Genomic DNA, 17,042 nt, shown 5'->3' on the forward strand with positions numbered 1-17,042 from the left:
CAATTATGCGTGTGTCTCAAGAAAAACCTTAGAGGCGCATCAGCTAAGGGAAGAGAGGGGATCCTCAAACCTACGTTGTCTCGCCAGCCCTTTTCCCACCTGACCGTGTTCCCGTGGGCACAACCTTCTCTTCCACCACCACCACCGCTGGTGCCTGCCAGCCACCTCCAGGCTGGTTTGGTTGGAAAGCGACCAAGAAATAAATGCACTTGCTAACATCCCCAAACTTCAAGAAACCAAGAGGGCCCGAGATTAAGAGTCCTGCGAGCAGAGCCCGCTCAGTGCTTGGCATCACCTCAACCCCTGTGGTAGGGACTCGTCGCTTGCAGAAAGGCTCTGACACAGACGGTGGATGCCGGAGCTCGTCCGATGGGACATTAAGCCCAAAGAAGCCCAGAGCTGTAAGGACAGAGGGTGCTGGAGGGCAGCGCCAGCATTTCTTGGAGCCAGACCCAGGTCTGTGGGCACCCCTCTAGCAAGTGGCTGCTACTGCTCGAGCTCACCCTCCTATTTAGGAGGCTCCAGAGAAATCCGTGAAGTTTGAGCACAACTATCCTATAACGTGACAGTAATGGCAGGACCTGTTCCTTCTTCCAGATGGAGAAGGAAGGGGAAACGTCTATGAAGAAGCATTGCCAGAGGTCTGTGAACTCCTGAGAGATGGGAAGGCAGGAACCGGTGAGTTTAAACAGATTGGGTTGAATATAAGCAATACAAGAACTCCTCAGAAGGAAAGTCAAAGCTCTCCACACCTCGCAGCCAAACAAGATCGTATCTGGTCACCACCCACTTGGAGAAAGTTGTGTTGCTGTTATCTTCTAAAATTTACTGCCATAGTATGGCACTGGAGGCAAGTGCATTCATGGGTTCCAAGGTGATCAGGTGTAAGGAACCATTTAAAGCCAGGGAATCAAGCACACTGCCAGCTCCAGGGGCAAGGACCAACGTGCCCCACACGCACGAAGGGAGAGAGGCCCTCAGTCCGTTACCTGGGGGAAGTGATACTAGTTTGAGCTTTGAAATCTCACCTTTTCTTCAGCTTCTTGCCCTCCTCCTTGGAAGCTGGGAGGATCATGGCCAGGTACGGTCCATCCACTTCAAAAAAGATGCTGTTCTCCGAGCGCGTGACGTAGGTGAGAGAGGCTGGATCCTGCAGTTCCTGGTACTGATCATTCGTGAAACCTTCCTACGGGCAAAGCCCCAGAGAACAGCTTCACCCAACAGCCGGGATGGGTACACCAGGGGGTGCCCCTCAGGCACACCCTGCCCAAAGGGATCCCTGAGCACCCCTCTGAAAGCTACAGCACAATTTAGGACTCAAAAAATCAAAACATCTGACCTGCCTGTTGAGAATAAAAATGCTTTGGCCCCTAAGGTTATATTCTTTTGTCTTACAGAAGCTGGAGCAAGCAGAGGATGGGTTTGGACCTTGCTCCAGCCTGGACTTCCAGCCTGCACAGGTGAGCAGACCCCAACCCCGGCCCCTTACCCACCACCCTCTCTGCTGCGGGGATATCGGAGCCGCTCCCTCCGCTGAGATGCTCTCCAGGGCAGAGAGCAGCTGTGGGACAAGCAGGGCCATCAGCCCCAACGTCCCCCTTGCCACGTGGGGAGTGGAGATGGAAGAGAGACCCTCCTCCCTCGTGAGTCCTCCACCTCCTTTTCCCCAGCCTGCAGAGCTGGCCTGGATGGGCGCAAGACTCACCTTCACCAGGATGTTCAGCATGGCACCTGGGTAGGAGATTGTCACCTTCGGCTTCTTGGCATTGGTTGACTTGATGACAAAGTTCTCCGGGAAGCTGTTGGGGAGGACACACCAAATCCCATCGGTATCCAGTTCCAGAGGTCTCCTGAGGAAGAAAGGATGGTCACTGTCAGGAGGAGAGTGGACGACAGGTGAGGCTCAGCTCTGTGTCCCCCATAAAGGCAGAGGCAGCCTGTTGCACCCACTCTCTGGTCCCTTCAGCAAAGCAAACCCTCATAATACAACCGAATCACCACAGCAGTGCCGGAGATCTGAATTTTCAACATTAACTGCCGAAAGCTCAGGTGTTTAACGTGTCCCGGATGCAAACGGACCTTTCTTCCCCAGGCCAGCACGTACTCACCCAATCTGCTCGATCAGTTCCCTGGCCTGGGTGATGATATTCGCTCCCGTGAAGCAGACGATGCCAGCCATTTCCATGGAGTACCAGCGAGCCCTGCGAGTAGAGGAGTCAAAGTGAAGAGCATGAAGTGCTCCCTCTCAAACCCAGCTGGGGAAAGGGCAGGAGGACCTCCAGAGGACAAAGGACAAGAAACACATCAACACTTGGCAGATTGTTCTCCTCGCCCTAGCTACAATGCTTCAGAAAAGCTGGAAACCCACTAGCGGACAGGATTGCCATCACTTATGCCCAACACTTAATGTCTGGCAAGAGCCTCCAGGATGAGAAGTCATCGGCAGAAGCAAGAGGAGAGTGTTACAGTTTCATTCTGGTGCTTCAGAAGCAGGTGAAGCAAGTGACAGCCTCCCTAGGACAGTCCCGGTTTCCAAGGGTACTCTCTGGAGGACCCCAGCGTCACCCCGGGGGGGAGACTCACCCTTTCCGCATGACGTAGCCGTAGAAAGAGTTGAGGATGCACTTGTGGGCCAGCTGCAGGGAGTCATACAGGATTTCCATGTTCTTGCAGCGCTTCACTTCAGAGGCATCTCCTGTCTCCACCGCTGCAGAGAGCTTCTTCTTCCACACCTGCAAGGCACGGGCAGCGTCAGGATGATCCCACACGTCACGACTGGTGGTACCCAGCTGGCTGCCCCTCGGTCCCAGCAGAGCGTTACGACTCTAGAACAGCAGCTTTGCCAAAGAGCAGTAGCGCGAGCTGAACATTTCCTTTTTCTTTTGCAGCAGAGGCGTTGGCCAGAGCCACTTTGCCACGCGGCAGGAGGGACCTGCAGCACTGACCGTAACTCTGACAGCGACAGTCAGAATGCAACCAGCGCCGGCAGTGCTGCCCGCCCGCATCACCTGTGCCGCGCCACGTGTGCGCAGGCAGGAACCGAATACACGGCCGGCAGCAATCGCCGATGGCTGGCCAAAGAGCAGAACCGCCTCTCGGCCAGCTCCTGCTCCGCAGCAGAAAACGCACCTGGGAGTAACCACAAAGCAAACTGCTCGTTAATTAACTCCGCCAGAGGCAGAGTCCCAGGGGCTCCTCGTTGCCTTCAACACCATCCAAGAATAACACGCCCTGGTCTCTTCTCGCACAACCCTCAACCAGCAGAGAACTAGAACGTCCTCCTGGACTCAACCGTTGGTTAACCCGAGGTCCAGACTTTGCTTCTCAGCTTGTCTCTTTCCTCCAAGTACGGAGAATGCCCCAGACTGAACCCGGACGGAGCAGATATATCAGAGCAGAGACCAGCTGAGGATTTGCTGACCCCAGTGAAAAGTGAAGATGCAGCTTCGTTTCCAACAGCCCCACAGAGGCAGTAAATGCTGTGGCAGCAGCCGTTGAAGATTCGGCAGCGAGGAACCACAGCTGTCAAGAGCCCCACCACATCCTTCCCACCACTAAGGCTGAACAGAGCAACCCTTTAGGGCTCAGGCTTTTTGGCAAGACAAGTTAAACCAGAGGTTGAGCTCAGTACCTTGTGCAGCCCCTTGAACTCATAGCGGCGGTCCCTGAAAGCTCGCACAGTGTCCACATAGAAAGAGTTCTCCCGCTGGCAGATGGTGGTGACTCGTTCCTCCACCTTGGTGACGTGGATCTTCTTGTACGCCTTGCGGCAGTAATCTAAGTCAAGGGAAGAAGTGCAGGGAGCTTCTGAGGGCTGGGTGCCCCGCTACGGACAGAGGGGTGGGCACAGTATGGAGAGGGAGAGATCCAAGCATCGGGACGGGTGAGCGGGGGGGCCAGCCCTAGTGCAAAGGGAGGGGAAGGAGGACACCAGCGTGGAGAGAAGCAGCACCTCGCTGTGGAGAGGTAGGGGCAGGCGGGGAAAAGGAACTCATGACGCGTATATGGCCCATCCACACACCCAGCCCCTGCCCCCGGCCAGGTGGGGGGTTCTGCTGAGCACTGTCACTCCAGGTGAGCGGATCATGTTATGTTTCCCTTTCATTAACAGGCTTTAATTAGCAGCCTTCGAAAAAACGTAGCCATTCACGTTTCAGCTCAAATCCCTGGCTCCCAACAGACAAAAGGAGAAACACTGACGCAGGCACCGGTGCCCGGCCCCTCTTCGGGAAGCCCACGGGAGCCTGCTGGGATCCTGGAGAAGGTCTGCCAAAGCGTGGGCTGAGACCAGACCCCATCTGAACTAACCCGCAGCTGGACGAGGTAACTAACGGGGAGCACCGCTGACAGTCTAGGTTGCAAAACACGGCGCCAGAGCATGATGGTGACTTCTTTTTTTTTTTTTTTTTTTTTTTTTACCTGCCAGACGCTTTTTCTCATACTTGGCTTGTTCTTCCCGGGAGAGCTCGTGGAAGGCGCGGGGGACTCCCTCGGGGGACAGGGGAGGGAACTTCTCTGACTCCAGCTGCTGCTGGATGCGGTGATACTCGCTGCGGCTGGCCGGCACTGCGGAGGAGGGCAGTTAGCAGTTTCCCAGGGGAGAAGCAGGAATTCGTCTCCATCTCTGTGGGTTGGACTGAATGGTCCTTACGGTACTCATAGAATCATAGGGTTGGCAGGGCCCTCTGGAGATCACCCAGACCAACCCCCGGCCAGAGCAGGGTCACCCAGAGCAGGTGGCACAGGAACGCGTCCAGGCGGGGTTGGAATGTCTCCAGAGACGGAGACTCCCCCACCTCTCTGGGCAGCCTGTGCCAGGGCTCTGCCACCCTCACAGCAAAGAAGTTCCTCCTCGTGTTGGGATGGAACTTCCCATGGTCAAGTTTGTGCCCGTTACCCCTTGTCCTGTCCCCGGGCACCACTGAGAAGAGCCTGGCCCCATCCTCCTGACACCCCCCCTTTCAGTATTTATAAGCGTTGATAAGGTCCCCCCTCAGTCGCCTTTTTTCCAGACTAAACAGACCCAAATCCCTCAGCCTTTCGTCACAAGAGAGATGCTCCAGTCCCCTCAGCATCTCGGTAGCCCTTTGCTGTCCCCTCTCCAGCAGTTCCCTGTCCCTCTGGAACCGGGGAGCCCAGAACTGGACACAGCGCTCCAGGTGCGGCCTCCCCAGGGCAGAGCAGAGGGGGAGGATGACCTCCCTCCACCTGCTGGCCACGCTCTTCTTGATGCCCCCCAGGACGCCATTGGACTTCTTGACCACCAGGGCCCACTGCTGGCTTATGGGCATCCTGTTGTCCCCCAGGACTCCCAGGTCTCTTTCCACAGAGCTGCTCTCTAGTGGGTCACCCCCACCCTGTCCTGGTGCGGGGGGTTATTCCTCCCCAGGTGCAGCACCCTGCACTTGCCCTGGTTGAATTTCCCAAGGTTTCTCTCCGCCCAACTCTCCAGCCTGGCCAGGTCTCTCTGGATGGTGGCACAGCCTTCCGGAACTACTTACTGAACTCTCCTCGCCACTGCCAAGTCATGCGGCGCTGACAGTTGGCACCCGGCTTGTTGAAGTCGCAGGCAGCACATGTGGCCTCGTCCACCATGGCTGAGGGCTGAACGCAAGTAAGAGACACACAGGCGTTAGAGGGGTCGGCTCTTCACACGACGACTCCCGCCAGAACAGGCGCTGGGTGCCAGAAGAGCACAGGTGTGAACATCAGAGATGGTACTCAATGAGTTCTCCTTTCCAGAGCCTTTTGGGAGCACAAAAGCCGCAAAACCAATAGCCGTTTTTTTGGGAAGAGCCCTGGCTAAAGTTGTAGCTCAGCCTTGGCAGGCCTGGCATCCACGGCAGCGTGACCAAGTTTCACACCTCCCCCTGCCCTGAGCAGAAAGCTCAGGGGATCCAATCAGAGGGACCACCAAGGTCATCCGAAAGAGAAATCGGGTGAGACAAGGCTGACGTCACCCACCTGCAACCTGTTGGTCAGAATGATGTTGGGGTACATGGCCCCCACATCTAGATGGTAGATAAGGGGACACTCGATTCTGTTCGGAACATCCTTCAGGGAATTCAGTTTGACCTTGATTTCATCACAAACCTGTGGCAAGACAAAAAGAAGTGAAACTCAGGCAGGAGGGAGTTAATGAATGAAATACTTGTCGAATCCAGTCCTGTAACTCCTGGGCGGGGACACCCGCCCCTGACTCTGGGGAAGGACCTAAAGGACCAACGGAGCAGCACTAGGGGCCCCTTGACCACCGTCCCGGTTTTGGTTTGGACCTCCAAGGTAGGCTTTATCTGTCGGGGTACATGGGAGGTGAGAGCAGCTACTTCCTAAAGGTTACTCAAAGACCTCTTCAGCGCAAATGGGTTAATGTGGACAACAGCAAAGACCAGAGGTCCCCAGTCACTAACTGATGGTGCCCTCCAAGAAACGCCGGACTCGGCTTTGGAGGGGGGCAACCTGCACTTCGTAACCATAAGCAGGGAACAAGAGGAACGCGAGCATTTGGGATATCTGAGGGGCCTGTCTTCTCGCTAAATCCCTTCCCAGCTCGTGCAGAGCTTTGCTCCTGGTTGAACCTGCAAAGGGGACGGCAGGAACCGCGTCCCTCGGCCAGGGCAGAGACCTGGATCCCCGGGCTGGGCTCCAGCAGCCGGGCAGAGGGGTCCTGGCCGGGGCTGACAGAGGCGGCGGCTGCTTAACATCCCCCAACAGCGTCTGCTCTGCAGGTGCCCACTGATGGGCTGCTTGGTCTTTCTCCACAGAGCACAAAATGAAGCTTAACAGCCACTTTAAAGCTGCAGCCCCAGCCTGGCACCCCAGCCCTCCCCGCCAAGCCCAGCCGCGCCGCGGGCGACGTACCTCCTGGAAGTTGGTGACTTGATCCAACGGCAAACCCTCCTCCTCCTCAATGGCGTGCCGCAGCGTCTTCTCCACGTGCTGCACCAGGAAGTCAAAGGCAGCAGGATTCTGCGGGGGTGTGGGGACAGCGCTGGGACCACGGGCTGCCACCCCCCGGCTGCAGGCTGGCAGCTCCTGCCCCGCTGCCATGTCCCTGCCTGAGTTGGGGAGCTCTGAGCACGGCCCGGCGGCACGCTGAGGCACCGGCAGGGTCTGGACCACTGACACCGGGTCAAAAAATAAAGCAATGAAAGGAAGAGACAAGGGCAGCTAATGAGCAGCTGGTTGCGTTCGGGTTTGGTAGTGCAGCACCTCTCGCGGCCGCACGCCGGTTGGCACAAGGGTGCAGCGATTCCGACTCAGTCCAGGTCCTTTTATGCGCCCAGCGCGTGCTCCCCCATGAGCGTTCGCTAGATGATACCCACCAAAATGTCCTGCGCCGAGGGCGGCGCGTTGCACAGCAAAGGGTGAAGCCACCTCTGAAAACTTCAGAGCACAACGCAGGCGCGAAGCAGGGCAAGGGGAGGGTGATGGAGACAGCAACGTGAACCAGAAACAGGGGAAAGACGCCCAGGAAGGGTTCAGAACTTCCTTTGGGTGGGAGAAGGACAGAGGGAGGACAGAACCCCGAGGGGACGGAGGTGTATCATCTTCCAAAACCCCCTGGCTTAAAACCAGACCCAAACCCCCACGTCAGCACTCTCCCTTGCTGTCACCAAGGCCCGGCTTGCTTCCGGCCTGTGACACATATCATGGAACACCAGGCTGGAGGGGACCCCGGGGACTATTGCCTTTATTGGCACAAGCACGGTCTAGAGAAGACGGCCCAGAGCCCTGCCCAGCTGAGTCTTAGAAGTGTCCCAACGACGGGGACACCCACTTCCCTCGGGAGCGCATTCCAACGGCTGATTGTTCTCGCTGTGAAAAACTTCCCTCTTGCGTCCAATCGGAATCTCCCCAGGAGTAACTTGTACCCATTACCCCTCGTCTTTTCCACGTGACTCCTTGTAAAAAGGGAGGCTCCATCTTCTCCCTTAAATACTGGAGCGTGGGGGTAAGGTCTCCCCTAAGCCTTCTTTCGTCACTTGCCCTCCCAGTGAAGCACAGATGGGCCCTTGGAGCCTCCTCCCATCCCTTCCCAACCAAGCTCCGTGCAGATCCAGGTGCTCAAGGTCTCCTGAAGGATGACAGCTCCTGCCCAAGCCCGGCAGGGACTCGGAGGAGACCTTAACACCAGCCGAGGGTTATTGCTCACCATCACACTGAGGACAGGGGTTGGCTGCGCGGCCTCTTACCATTTTGAAGCGGCAGGGGATGTCACTGCGGAAGACGCCAGATTCCAGCGCTTCCACATGGCCTCCCACGTACGTCTCCGAGTCCAGCACGTGGCCATCTTCCGTAAGTTTGTTGTATTCCTGCTCCTGCTTGTTGGGGAAGATGATGTTGGCATGATAGGCCTGAACCATCAGCAGCGCCTCACACAATGTCCCAGATCCTTTTCTTAACACCTGCAGGAGAGACGTCAAAGCTGGTTTTATACTCAAAAAGAATAGACTTACATTAGATATCAGGAAAAAATTCTATAAGGGGGGTGAGCCCCTGGCCCAGGTTGCCCAGAGAAGCTGTGGCTGCCCCATCCCTGGAGGGGTTCAAGGTCGGGATGGACACAGCTTTGAGCAACCTGGGCTGGTGGGAGGTGTCCCTGCCCAGGGCAGGGGCGGTTGGACTAGATGATTTTGAAGGTCCCTTTCAACCCAAACCATCCTGTGATTCAGCAAGAAGCGCTGTGCCAGTGCTGGTGGGACCCGACTGGCCTTACAGCCGCATCAGCGAGCCGGACGCGTCAGCTGGTGACACACGTGCAACCAGGCAGCGGGCAGTGCCACAGCCCACAGCGGGGGTGATGGGAACAAGCGAGAAACCAACACCGACTCCTTCGTGTTGGGCAGGAGGAAAGCAAGCTACAGACAGCGCAAAGACCCACAGCCCTCGGCTGCCATCATCTCCCGACGCCACTCCATTGTCAAGCACCTTTGTAAGCAAAACCAGGTGGGGACAGAGGGACGTTTCCTCCGTGCTTGGCACGGACAGCTTCCTAACCACCCTCCCTCCAGCTGACAGCAGCCACCAGGAGACCCAGCTTTGCGTGACCACAAGCGCAAGTAAACTTGGCTGAGCACGGAGCACCAGCCACGCTTCCTTGCACCAGCCCCATAGTGCCAACCCTCGGGTCTCTCGTCCTTCAGCACCTCTCTCCAAACACCCCAGGGCTGTGGAGAGAAAGGAGAAGCCTCCAAATCCATCCTCCCCCCTCCCCTGACGGACGGTAAAGTGCCCGGGCAGCGGGACTCAGGTCCGCGGCCGAGGTGTCCCTGCGGCGTGGGAGACGTGGCTCTTCGCCCGGCAAAGGAATCGTTGTTTCAGGAGCGCGCTCACCTCATCAGGCTCCATGGGAATGATGGTGCACAAGGCGAAAATGAAAGGATGCACGTACTTCATGTACATGTAATAGGTAGCAACGGCGTCGGACACCGAATAGGTGGCCAGGGTCTGGCGAGGAAGGGCGAGAGGCAAATTAATCCCAATCACACGTGACAGAGCAGCTCAATGACAACAATCTTTCATCGATTCCTGCTGGGCACACTCCTAGCAGCGGGAAGAAGGGAAGGGTGTATTTCTCCATATCCCAGGTTGTAAAGAGCAACCTGTTTGCTTCTGAGCACATCGTGCTCCGGCTCTAATTGCACAGCGATGCCTCAGCTTTGAACGAGAAGAAATAGGGATGATGAGCTCACGGCCCAGATGTCACCCCGCCCGGGAATCAGGAGGCTGCTCCAGGACTTCAGGAGAATCCCCCTGCCTGCGACACCTGGACACTAAGCCTGTTTCTTGTCCCTCCAGCGAATCACGGGTCTTTGTGGTGCTGCTGGTTTAGGTGGTGCCTGCCACCTCCCGCTGACAGCGACACATACAGCCAACGCCCAGCGCGATGCCAGCGCTAGAACCGCTCCAAAGAAATCCTGCTCTTCCTTCCCACAAGCTCACGTGCTTCTAAGGCACCGGCAATTTGGGGAGGCAGATCGAGTTAGCGTCTCCAAACCCACCGCGTTAAGCAAAACCATTTTGTAACGCTTCAAGCTAAATGTTCGGTCGTAGCGCAGCTGCTCTGGGCTTGGTTTGCAATTGCTCTGAGGAGACACCGTGCGGGGAGGCAATACCTGAGGCTCCTCCGTAGCCATCCGGCACATCTCTTCAGGGTCCAGCTCCACTGGATCGTAACCCAGTTTTGCTTTAGCTGCCGCTTTCAGGTTGTGACTTCCCACTGGGAGGTAGCTGTCTCTCTTCACCCACCTGGGAAAAATCATGGAAATACCGGTTTGCGCAGAGAAACCAGCCCCGCTTTTCGAAAAGGGGCTCCGACTTGCAAACGGGACCTCGATCGCAAAGGGCACCTCTCCCTGAGGGCAGCCAAGAGCTGAGCATCCACGCACAGTGCAGTAAGAGGCTGCCCAGCTTTAGCTGTTCCGCATCTCTACCAACGCGCTGAAATCCCCATCGGGACAAGCCCCGCTATCCAAACCATCACCGCTGCTCAGGACTTCCACCTTCCAACGCCCTCAGCGGCTTTAAGATACACGTTTAACCCCCAGAGGAGACACCACCAGGACTGCAAGGGCTCTCAAAAGTCCAGACGCCGCTCCAGTGGAGGAAACCCACCCAAAAGCCCCGAATTCTCTCTCTCTCGTGCACGCACAGCGTGTCCTCTCCTCTTCTGGGTGTGCCAGGGGGCCCTTGGGTTAGGCTATGGTCCCTCCCCCACCCCAATGGCCCGACCTTGGCCCGGCCTTTCTCCGCTCTCCAAGTCGGAGCTCAGACACCTGAGGAGAGCCACCAGCAGGGAGAGAGACGGCCCTGAGAGCCCTTCACGGGGCCGGGCTGGCAGCTTCTGCCGTAGGCAAAGTGCCGAGGGGAAGCAGCCCGTCAAACAAAGGGACTGTCACGCCGGCCGAGGGAGGTGCGACACGTGAAGGCTCCCAACAGCCAGGAGGAGGACAGTATTCAAATACAACTGTGGGTGTTTTACGTAAACTCAAGAGAGAAAGATGCGGTGACGTGGGAGAGGGGCAGCATTTCCTACCTTAGGCAGTCCATGTGGATGCACTGGGATGCTTTGTACTCTCCCTGGCTGTCCTTCTGAAACCCAATTTCCTGATACATATCGATGCCGTGAGCTGCTGCTCTTGCTTCCACAAAGGGCCTGGGGAAAGAGGCGACGAGAGGAGAAGGGACGGAACAGCCATTTCCCTTCATCTCCCACAACGGTCTCACAGCCGCTTCGCTACAAACTACCCGACGAATTTTTCTGGCAGTTTCTCTGTGACATCGGCCCACGGGGAAGACTTCGTGCAGGACAGAGCGGCAGCACGACCCGAGAGGCGAAGGTGCTCGCTTACCCCCTGCGCCGGGGGGGGAAGCACGCCATCCCTCTCCCCTCGCTTCCCGAAGGCTCGCCTGCACCCCTCTCCCTGATCATCTGCCAGCTCTCTTTTGACCCTCTCCCCGCTCCCCAAGGCTGCGCTCACCCGTACGCCAACGTTGCCGCGTTGACAGGGCTTTAAAGCCGCTCAGCCAAGCGGCTGCGACTCTACAGAAGCTCATACTTCCAAGCCAGTGAGTACAGGATTTGGCGAGGTGCTCAAGCTGGCCAGAGTTGGCATGGACCACACGCTGCCACCACGGCGTGAGCTACGGAAGGACGCCGAGGCTGGTACAGCTCAGGCGACACCTCGCCAGCTCGGTTTTCATCCTGACCTTACCAGTCAAAGAAGTCTCCGTTGTACGTGACGATGATGGTGGGTTTGGTCTCCTGGACATGTTCAAACCACCTCTGGATCAAATGAGCCTGGGATGAAACAGAAGAGCCGGAAAGATGTACATATATAAAGCAACTTGATCTCCTGTATGGTGGACACCATGCAGCTTACGCCACCCTTCCCCTCCCCTCCCCACCTGGCCCACACCTGACCTCTCTTACCTTACGGCCAAGAAACGAAAGCAGGAGCAGCCCTGCCAGACCCACCACCTTCCCCAGCAAGGCGCCTACCAAGCTTTTAGATCCCTTTGGCCAACGAGGGCCCCCGGCAGGTAAAAAGTCTGCTGGGCAGAACTGACTTACTTCATCTGGTTCATTAAAGACACAAAACGGACCCTCGTACTCAGGCTTGGGAGTAAACTCAAAGTCTTCGATGTCCTCAGAGACGATCTCCCTGTTTGTGATCAGGTAGCCCTGGGGAGGTGACAAGGAGTCAGTGGGGAGGAGGTGGCTTGCAGGCAACCTGAAAACGCCGTCCAAATGATGGGACGCTTTCCTCTTGAAAGCCAGCGCTTCCGCCAAGGGCGTTTGGGAGCCGTCTGCTGAACCACCACTGGCTATCGGCTAAGGAGGCCACGGGGCGTCAACGTGGGACAGCAGAGTCGTCCCGGTGCTCTCCGGGTTACTACGGCTCCCTTGCGGGAGCACCGGGAACCCGAGCTGGGCACCATCAAACCAAGTATCTCATGCGTCATTCGGGCTTGAGTTTTATTTCCCCAGCCCCCCCCAGCAGCAAGGCAAGTCTGGAGGCGGAACGTTGGCCTGCCCCCGGCTTCACGGCTGGGGCAGGCGGGAACCTACGCTGCTGTCCTTTACCTGCCCGTCGACCATGTAGGAGATCATCATGATCTGGTCTGTCTCCGCGTCAGGGAACTTCAAAGGGAGTTTGGTCGTTTCAATGTCAAAGGCGAGAACGACGGGATCCTGAGCAGGACCAAATCCGTTAGAAAACAGTCCGCAGTTGCCTTGAAGTTAAAGAGCGATTCCCACTAAGCGCAGCGAGAGAACCAGACCCTCCCCAGTAATCATTTTACCGTTTCATCAACCCCAAAATCGCTACCCAAGCCCAGGAACAGCTTTCCCCCTGTGCACACCGCGGGACACCGGCGGCTCCTCGGGGGGGACGCGCCAGCCGCGCACCCCCAGACCCACACCTGCCCGACCAACGCTCACCGGCCGCTCCACCAGGTCGTCTCGGCGGGTGATTTCAGGGGGGTGGGTGCTGCCCCGGTACCGCACGTTGTACCAGTGAGCCTGCGGAGAGAAGAGGGCGGGCAGCGCCTCGCTGCGGGGCCGGCTCCTGGCGCCCCTTCTGTTCGGCCGCTGGGGCCAGAGCGGCGCCGGGTAAACGCAGCCCCGAAGAAGGGCTCGAACTGTGGCTGCGCGTCCAGCAGTTCGCTACGCTGCGGGCCGTTACCCAGGAGAAGGCCCGGCGGTTTGGGACTACGCTTTAAAGAGGAACTCATCGTCACGGAAACCTCTGCAGAGGTCCCGGAGAGAAAGGGCTTCCCCCCGGCGCCCGCGCTTCAGGAGCGCAGCAGCAGCAAAGCAAAGCTCTTCCAGCCTCCCTCGTCCTTACTCACCACGTGGATCTTCAGGTCAATGGAGAGGCGAACGTGGTAGGGTACGTCGTACTCCCGCATATCCACGATGTTGTCCATCTGGTTGGCAGCCTTTCTGGAGGCCCCTTCCTCATCCGTGCTCAGGCTGCCTCCGCTCAGGGCGCTGTGGGAGTGGAGCCCAGCAGCCCTTACCCCAGCGCACGCCTCCGCCGGCGCGGCCGCGAGGGACAGCCGCCGGCGCCAGGGACGCCCGGCAGCAGGAGCCGTGACGGGAGAGGGGAGAAGGGGAAACGCTTCCCCGCCACGCAGCTGCCCCCTGCTCGCAGAGGCATCCCCGGGCAGGGCAGCACGCGCGGTCCCCTCGCTCCCGTCTAAAGTCCCCTTTTCCCCTGTCTGGGAGCTGCGTCTGCTCAGAGGTACCGCAGACACGACCCACACCTGCCTCTGTAGCCAACGGTTCCTACGGCATCGCGCTGAGAAGTCTGGTAACAAGCCTGGGGGCAGCGAGGCAACCTGGGGAGCGCTTTGAACAGGGACAGCGCGCCTCCCAGGTGAGCGCGGGAGCGCTCGTCTTGCCTGATTCTTCTTCCTCGGGTTTTGACTAAAATCAGACTTCGTGCCCGGGAAAGCAGAGGGAGGGGCTGGTTTTTCACGTGTATGTTCTGGTTGAGTTAAAAACTAGAGTTTCTCTGCTTTTTTTTTCTGCCTGTACCCGTTTCCAATCTTGTGAACACCTGTCTGGCTTTTTATTCATAGGAAACGTTGGGTGGGTTTTTTTCCCCCTTTAGTCACAGTAAGGGTGCCCAGTGCCTCCCAGTATCCTTTCTCAGAGAACAGGAAACGTATTTGACCGGTGGGCAAGAGGTACCACCACCAAACACCATGTCCCAGAGGCTCTGGGGCCTCTCACTGTGCAGCACCGAGCGGGAAGAACCACCTCAGGGACGGGTGACAGGGAGGCATAGCTGGGGTCAGACCCTAGGCAGGACAAGCCCTCTCCGAGGACAGCTGAGAAACACCCCAGGGAGTCTAAGGAGGAAGGTGGGGGGACCGACGGGCTGCCCCCGAGAGGAGCTCCCACCTCGCCAGCATGGCTGTGTAGACATCGCTCGCTTGGTCTCGCTCTCTGTTTTTCCTCACGGCAGGAGAGATCTCCTTCCGCACCTTCACCAAGTCATCCACCGTGTTGAAGGACAGCTTGATGTAGTTCCTCTTCAGGCCCACCAAGTGATTTGGCTACAAAGCAGCAAGACAAGGCCAGCTCAGGAGGGATGAGTCCTAAGGGATGGCCACCAGAAGAGGCTGGGGAAGGCAGACTCGACTGGTGCAGGCGGCAGAATTGGCCAAAAAAGAGGTGCCAATGGGCGGGAGAGTCAAGCACTGAGAAGAGACTCTGGTGGGCACATCAGCGCAAGAGCTGTGCTGGTTCACAGCAAGGGCCCGGCGAGCGGCATTCCCCCAGGGAAGAGGAAGAGCAGGTCAAGAATGAGCAGCATCCCCCCTCCCGCAGTGCCCTCCCCTTCTCCACTCCTTCTGTAATTCCTGCAATTAAACGTCTTGAACACACCGTGAAGCAGCTGGAGAGGAAAGGAAACACTACTGATAAGCAATTAGCCATAACTAACCCATTTCTGATAGGCACCGTGAGCAGCACCGGGAGACTGAAGGCAAGCGTGTTCCCCTTCCCTACTCTGCCCCTTCCTGCTCTGCTAGAGCCGTGCAAGGTCCAGAAAAAAATAAACGCTACTCAAGAGCGCAGAGGAATACAGACCAGGTCCAAATCTTCTTTGGGGACAGTTTCCAGCTTTGCAATCTTCCCTTGGAACTTCTTGGAGAGGAAGGAGGACACTTCTCGCTCGCAGCCCTGCCGAGAGACCCTGGGGCTGAGCGGCGTGGCTCTGTCCCTTGGGAGAAGACCGTCCCAAAGCAGGATGCCCGGGAGGTCTCCAGTGCCCCAGGGACCGGCTGTCCCCTTCCCCGGGGACCTCAACCCTCCCGCGGTCCCCTCCTCACCTTCTGGGTGGCGATGTAGAAGTAGGGCTTGTAGGGCAGGGCCACCTAGGAGCGAGCAGATGAGTGATGGCAGCGGGGTCCCCTGGTGGGACCCTGCGCCCCACAGGGCCCCCCCAGGGACCCACCTTGAAGCGGCTCCCATCCTCCTGGATGAAGTAGTAGTCCACAGCGCTCACCGACCGCCGGTCCTCGTCCAGCACCTCCGTCTGTCCACGGGCACCGTGGACTCAGTGGGGTCCCTCCGTGAGACCCGCCTCGGGCCTACCGGGGCCCCTCCATGGGACACCTCCCCGGGGCCTACCGGGGGCCTCCCCGTGAGACACCGCCCCCCCCCACCACCCCAGGCCCTACCGGGGGCCTCCCCGTGAGACACCGCCCCCCCCCACCCCGGGCCCTACCGGGGGCCTCCCCGTGAGACACCGCCCCCCCACCCCGGGCCCTACCGGGGGCCTCCCCCGTGAGACACCGCCACCCCCCGGGATCTCCCCGTGGGACATCCCCTCCCCGTGTCCCCCCGGTTGGCCGCTCGCCCCTCGCCCCGCCGCTCCGTACCGGGTGCATGTTGATGAGCCAGCCCGTCCGCTCGCCGGGCTCCGCCGGCCGCTCGAAGCCGAAGAGCGCGTCCAGCCGGTCCGTGCGCTGCGATCGCTCAAGGCGCTTGAGCGCGGACAGCGCGGGGCCATCGTCCCTGCCAGCCGCCGCGCCCTCAGCCCCCGCCGCCGGCAGTCGGGGCCCGACGGCCCCCCGCCCCCGCCGCGCTCCCTCGGGGCCCCCGCCGCTGCCGGGCTCGGCGCGCCGCCCGCCGCCCCTCAGCCCCATCCCGGCCCGACCCGCCGCGGGAGGAATTTCCCGCGCTGCGCCCGGTTCCCGCGAGAGCGGGAGGCCCCGCCCCATCCCGCGGCGAGAGCACCAATCAGAGAGCGGGCCCGCCTCCCCGGGCCCCGCCCACCAATACCGGGTGCAGCGCCCGCCCCCGGCGCTGCCCTCCGCGGGTCCGGGCGGCGGTCGGGGGGGGCTGGGGCGGAGCGGTGGCTCCCGGCCGCAAAACTGAAGGGCCTCGGTGGGCTGAGGCGTGACGGAGGGTTCCTCCCGCAGCCCGAGGGGCGGAAGAGCAGCCCCGCACCGCCGGTGGGTGCGCGGGGACAGAACGGGCCGCCTCCCACACCCCCCCGCCGGGACCCCCCCGCCCGGCCGCGGGAGCCCAGGGAGCCGGGGTCCCTGCCCGGGCCGGGGGATGCGTCTGCCCCTTTCCCCTTGTGGGTTCAACCAGCAGCGAAGCTGCGCACGTGTCCCAGGGTCCCAGGGACGTGTCCCGGGGTGGACACACAGACACGGGGCGCACAGACAGACCGGCACTGGAGAGGCGCTGCCGTCATCAGCGCCCGCGCACGGGACCCACACCATCACAGGACCCACACCATCACACCACCACAGGACCCACACCATCATGGACCCACACCATCACACAACCCACACCACCACACCATCACGGACCTACACCATCACAGGATGCACACCATCACGGACCCACACCGTCACACCACCACAGGACCCACACCATCACGGACCCACACCGTCACACCATCACAGGACCCACACCATCACACCACCACAGGACCCACAGCAGCAGCGCCCACACACCGGACCCCCCTCCCCCACCAGCCCCGTCCCCCCTCCTCGGGGCTGGTGGTCAC

The 17,042-nt window shown here is 59.3% G+C and overlaps 1 protein-coding gene across 1 annotated transcript in view; it reads right to left on the reverse strand.

Moving 5' to 3' along the window:
• The window catches only part of POLE (DNA polymerase epsilon, catalytic subunit), a 35,001-nt gene extending 18,207 nt beyond the window's left edge, over positions 1–16,794 (reverse strand). The window contains exons 1-24 of the mRNA XM_074606883.1: positions 16,699–16,794; positions 15,901–15,987; positions 15,474–15,554; positions 15,349–15,393; positions 15,107–15,199; positions 14,417–14,571; positions 13,357–13,498; positions 12,947–13,027; positions 12,590–12,697; positions 12,077–12,187; positions 11,718–11,803; positions 11,039–11,158; positions 10,119–10,251; positions 9,337–9,450; positions 8,196–8,408; positions 6,862–6,969; positions 5,965–6,093; positions 5,502–5,604; positions 4,420–4,566; positions 3,632–3,777; positions 2,584–2,732; positions 2,109–2,201; positions 1,706–1,850; positions 1,029–1,186 (exon numbers count right to left, since the gene is read on the reverse strand). Coding sequence (XP_074462984.1) covers positions 1,029–1,186; positions 1,706–1,850; positions 2,109–2,201; positions 2,584–2,732; positions 3,632–3,777; positions 4,420–4,566; positions 5,502–5,604; positions 5,965–6,093; positions 6,862–6,969; positions 8,196–8,408; positions 9,337–9,450; positions 10,119–10,251; positions 11,039–11,158; positions 11,718–11,803; positions 12,077–12,187; positions 12,590–12,697; positions 12,947–13,027; positions 13,357–13,498; positions 14,417–14,571; positions 15,107–15,199; positions 15,349–15,393; positions 15,474–15,554; positions 15,901–15,987; positions 16,699–16,794 — 2,843 coding nt within the window. The remainder of the gene's footprint in view (positions 1–1,028; positions 1,187–1,705; positions 1,851–2,108; positions 2,202–2,583; positions 2,733–3,631; positions 3,778–4,419; positions 4,567–5,501; positions 5,605–5,964; positions 6,094–6,861; positions 6,970–8,195; positions 8,409–9,336; positions 9,451–10,118; positions 10,252–11,038; positions 11,159–11,717; positions 11,804–12,076; positions 12,188–12,589; positions 12,698–12,946; positions 13,028–13,356; positions 13,499–14,416; positions 14,572–15,106; positions 15,200–15,348; positions 15,394–15,473; positions 15,555–15,900; positions 15,988–16,698) is intronic.
• Between the last annotated feature and the right edge of the window lie 248 nt (positions 16,795–17,042).

The sequence above is a fragment of the Larus michahellis genome, chromosome 13, assembly GCF_964199755.1.
Source record: "Larus michahellis chromosome 13, bLarMic1.1, whole genome shotgun sequence".
NCBI classification, from domain to species: Eukaryota; Metazoa; Chordata; class Aves; order Charadriiformes; family Laridae; genus Larus; species Larus michahellis.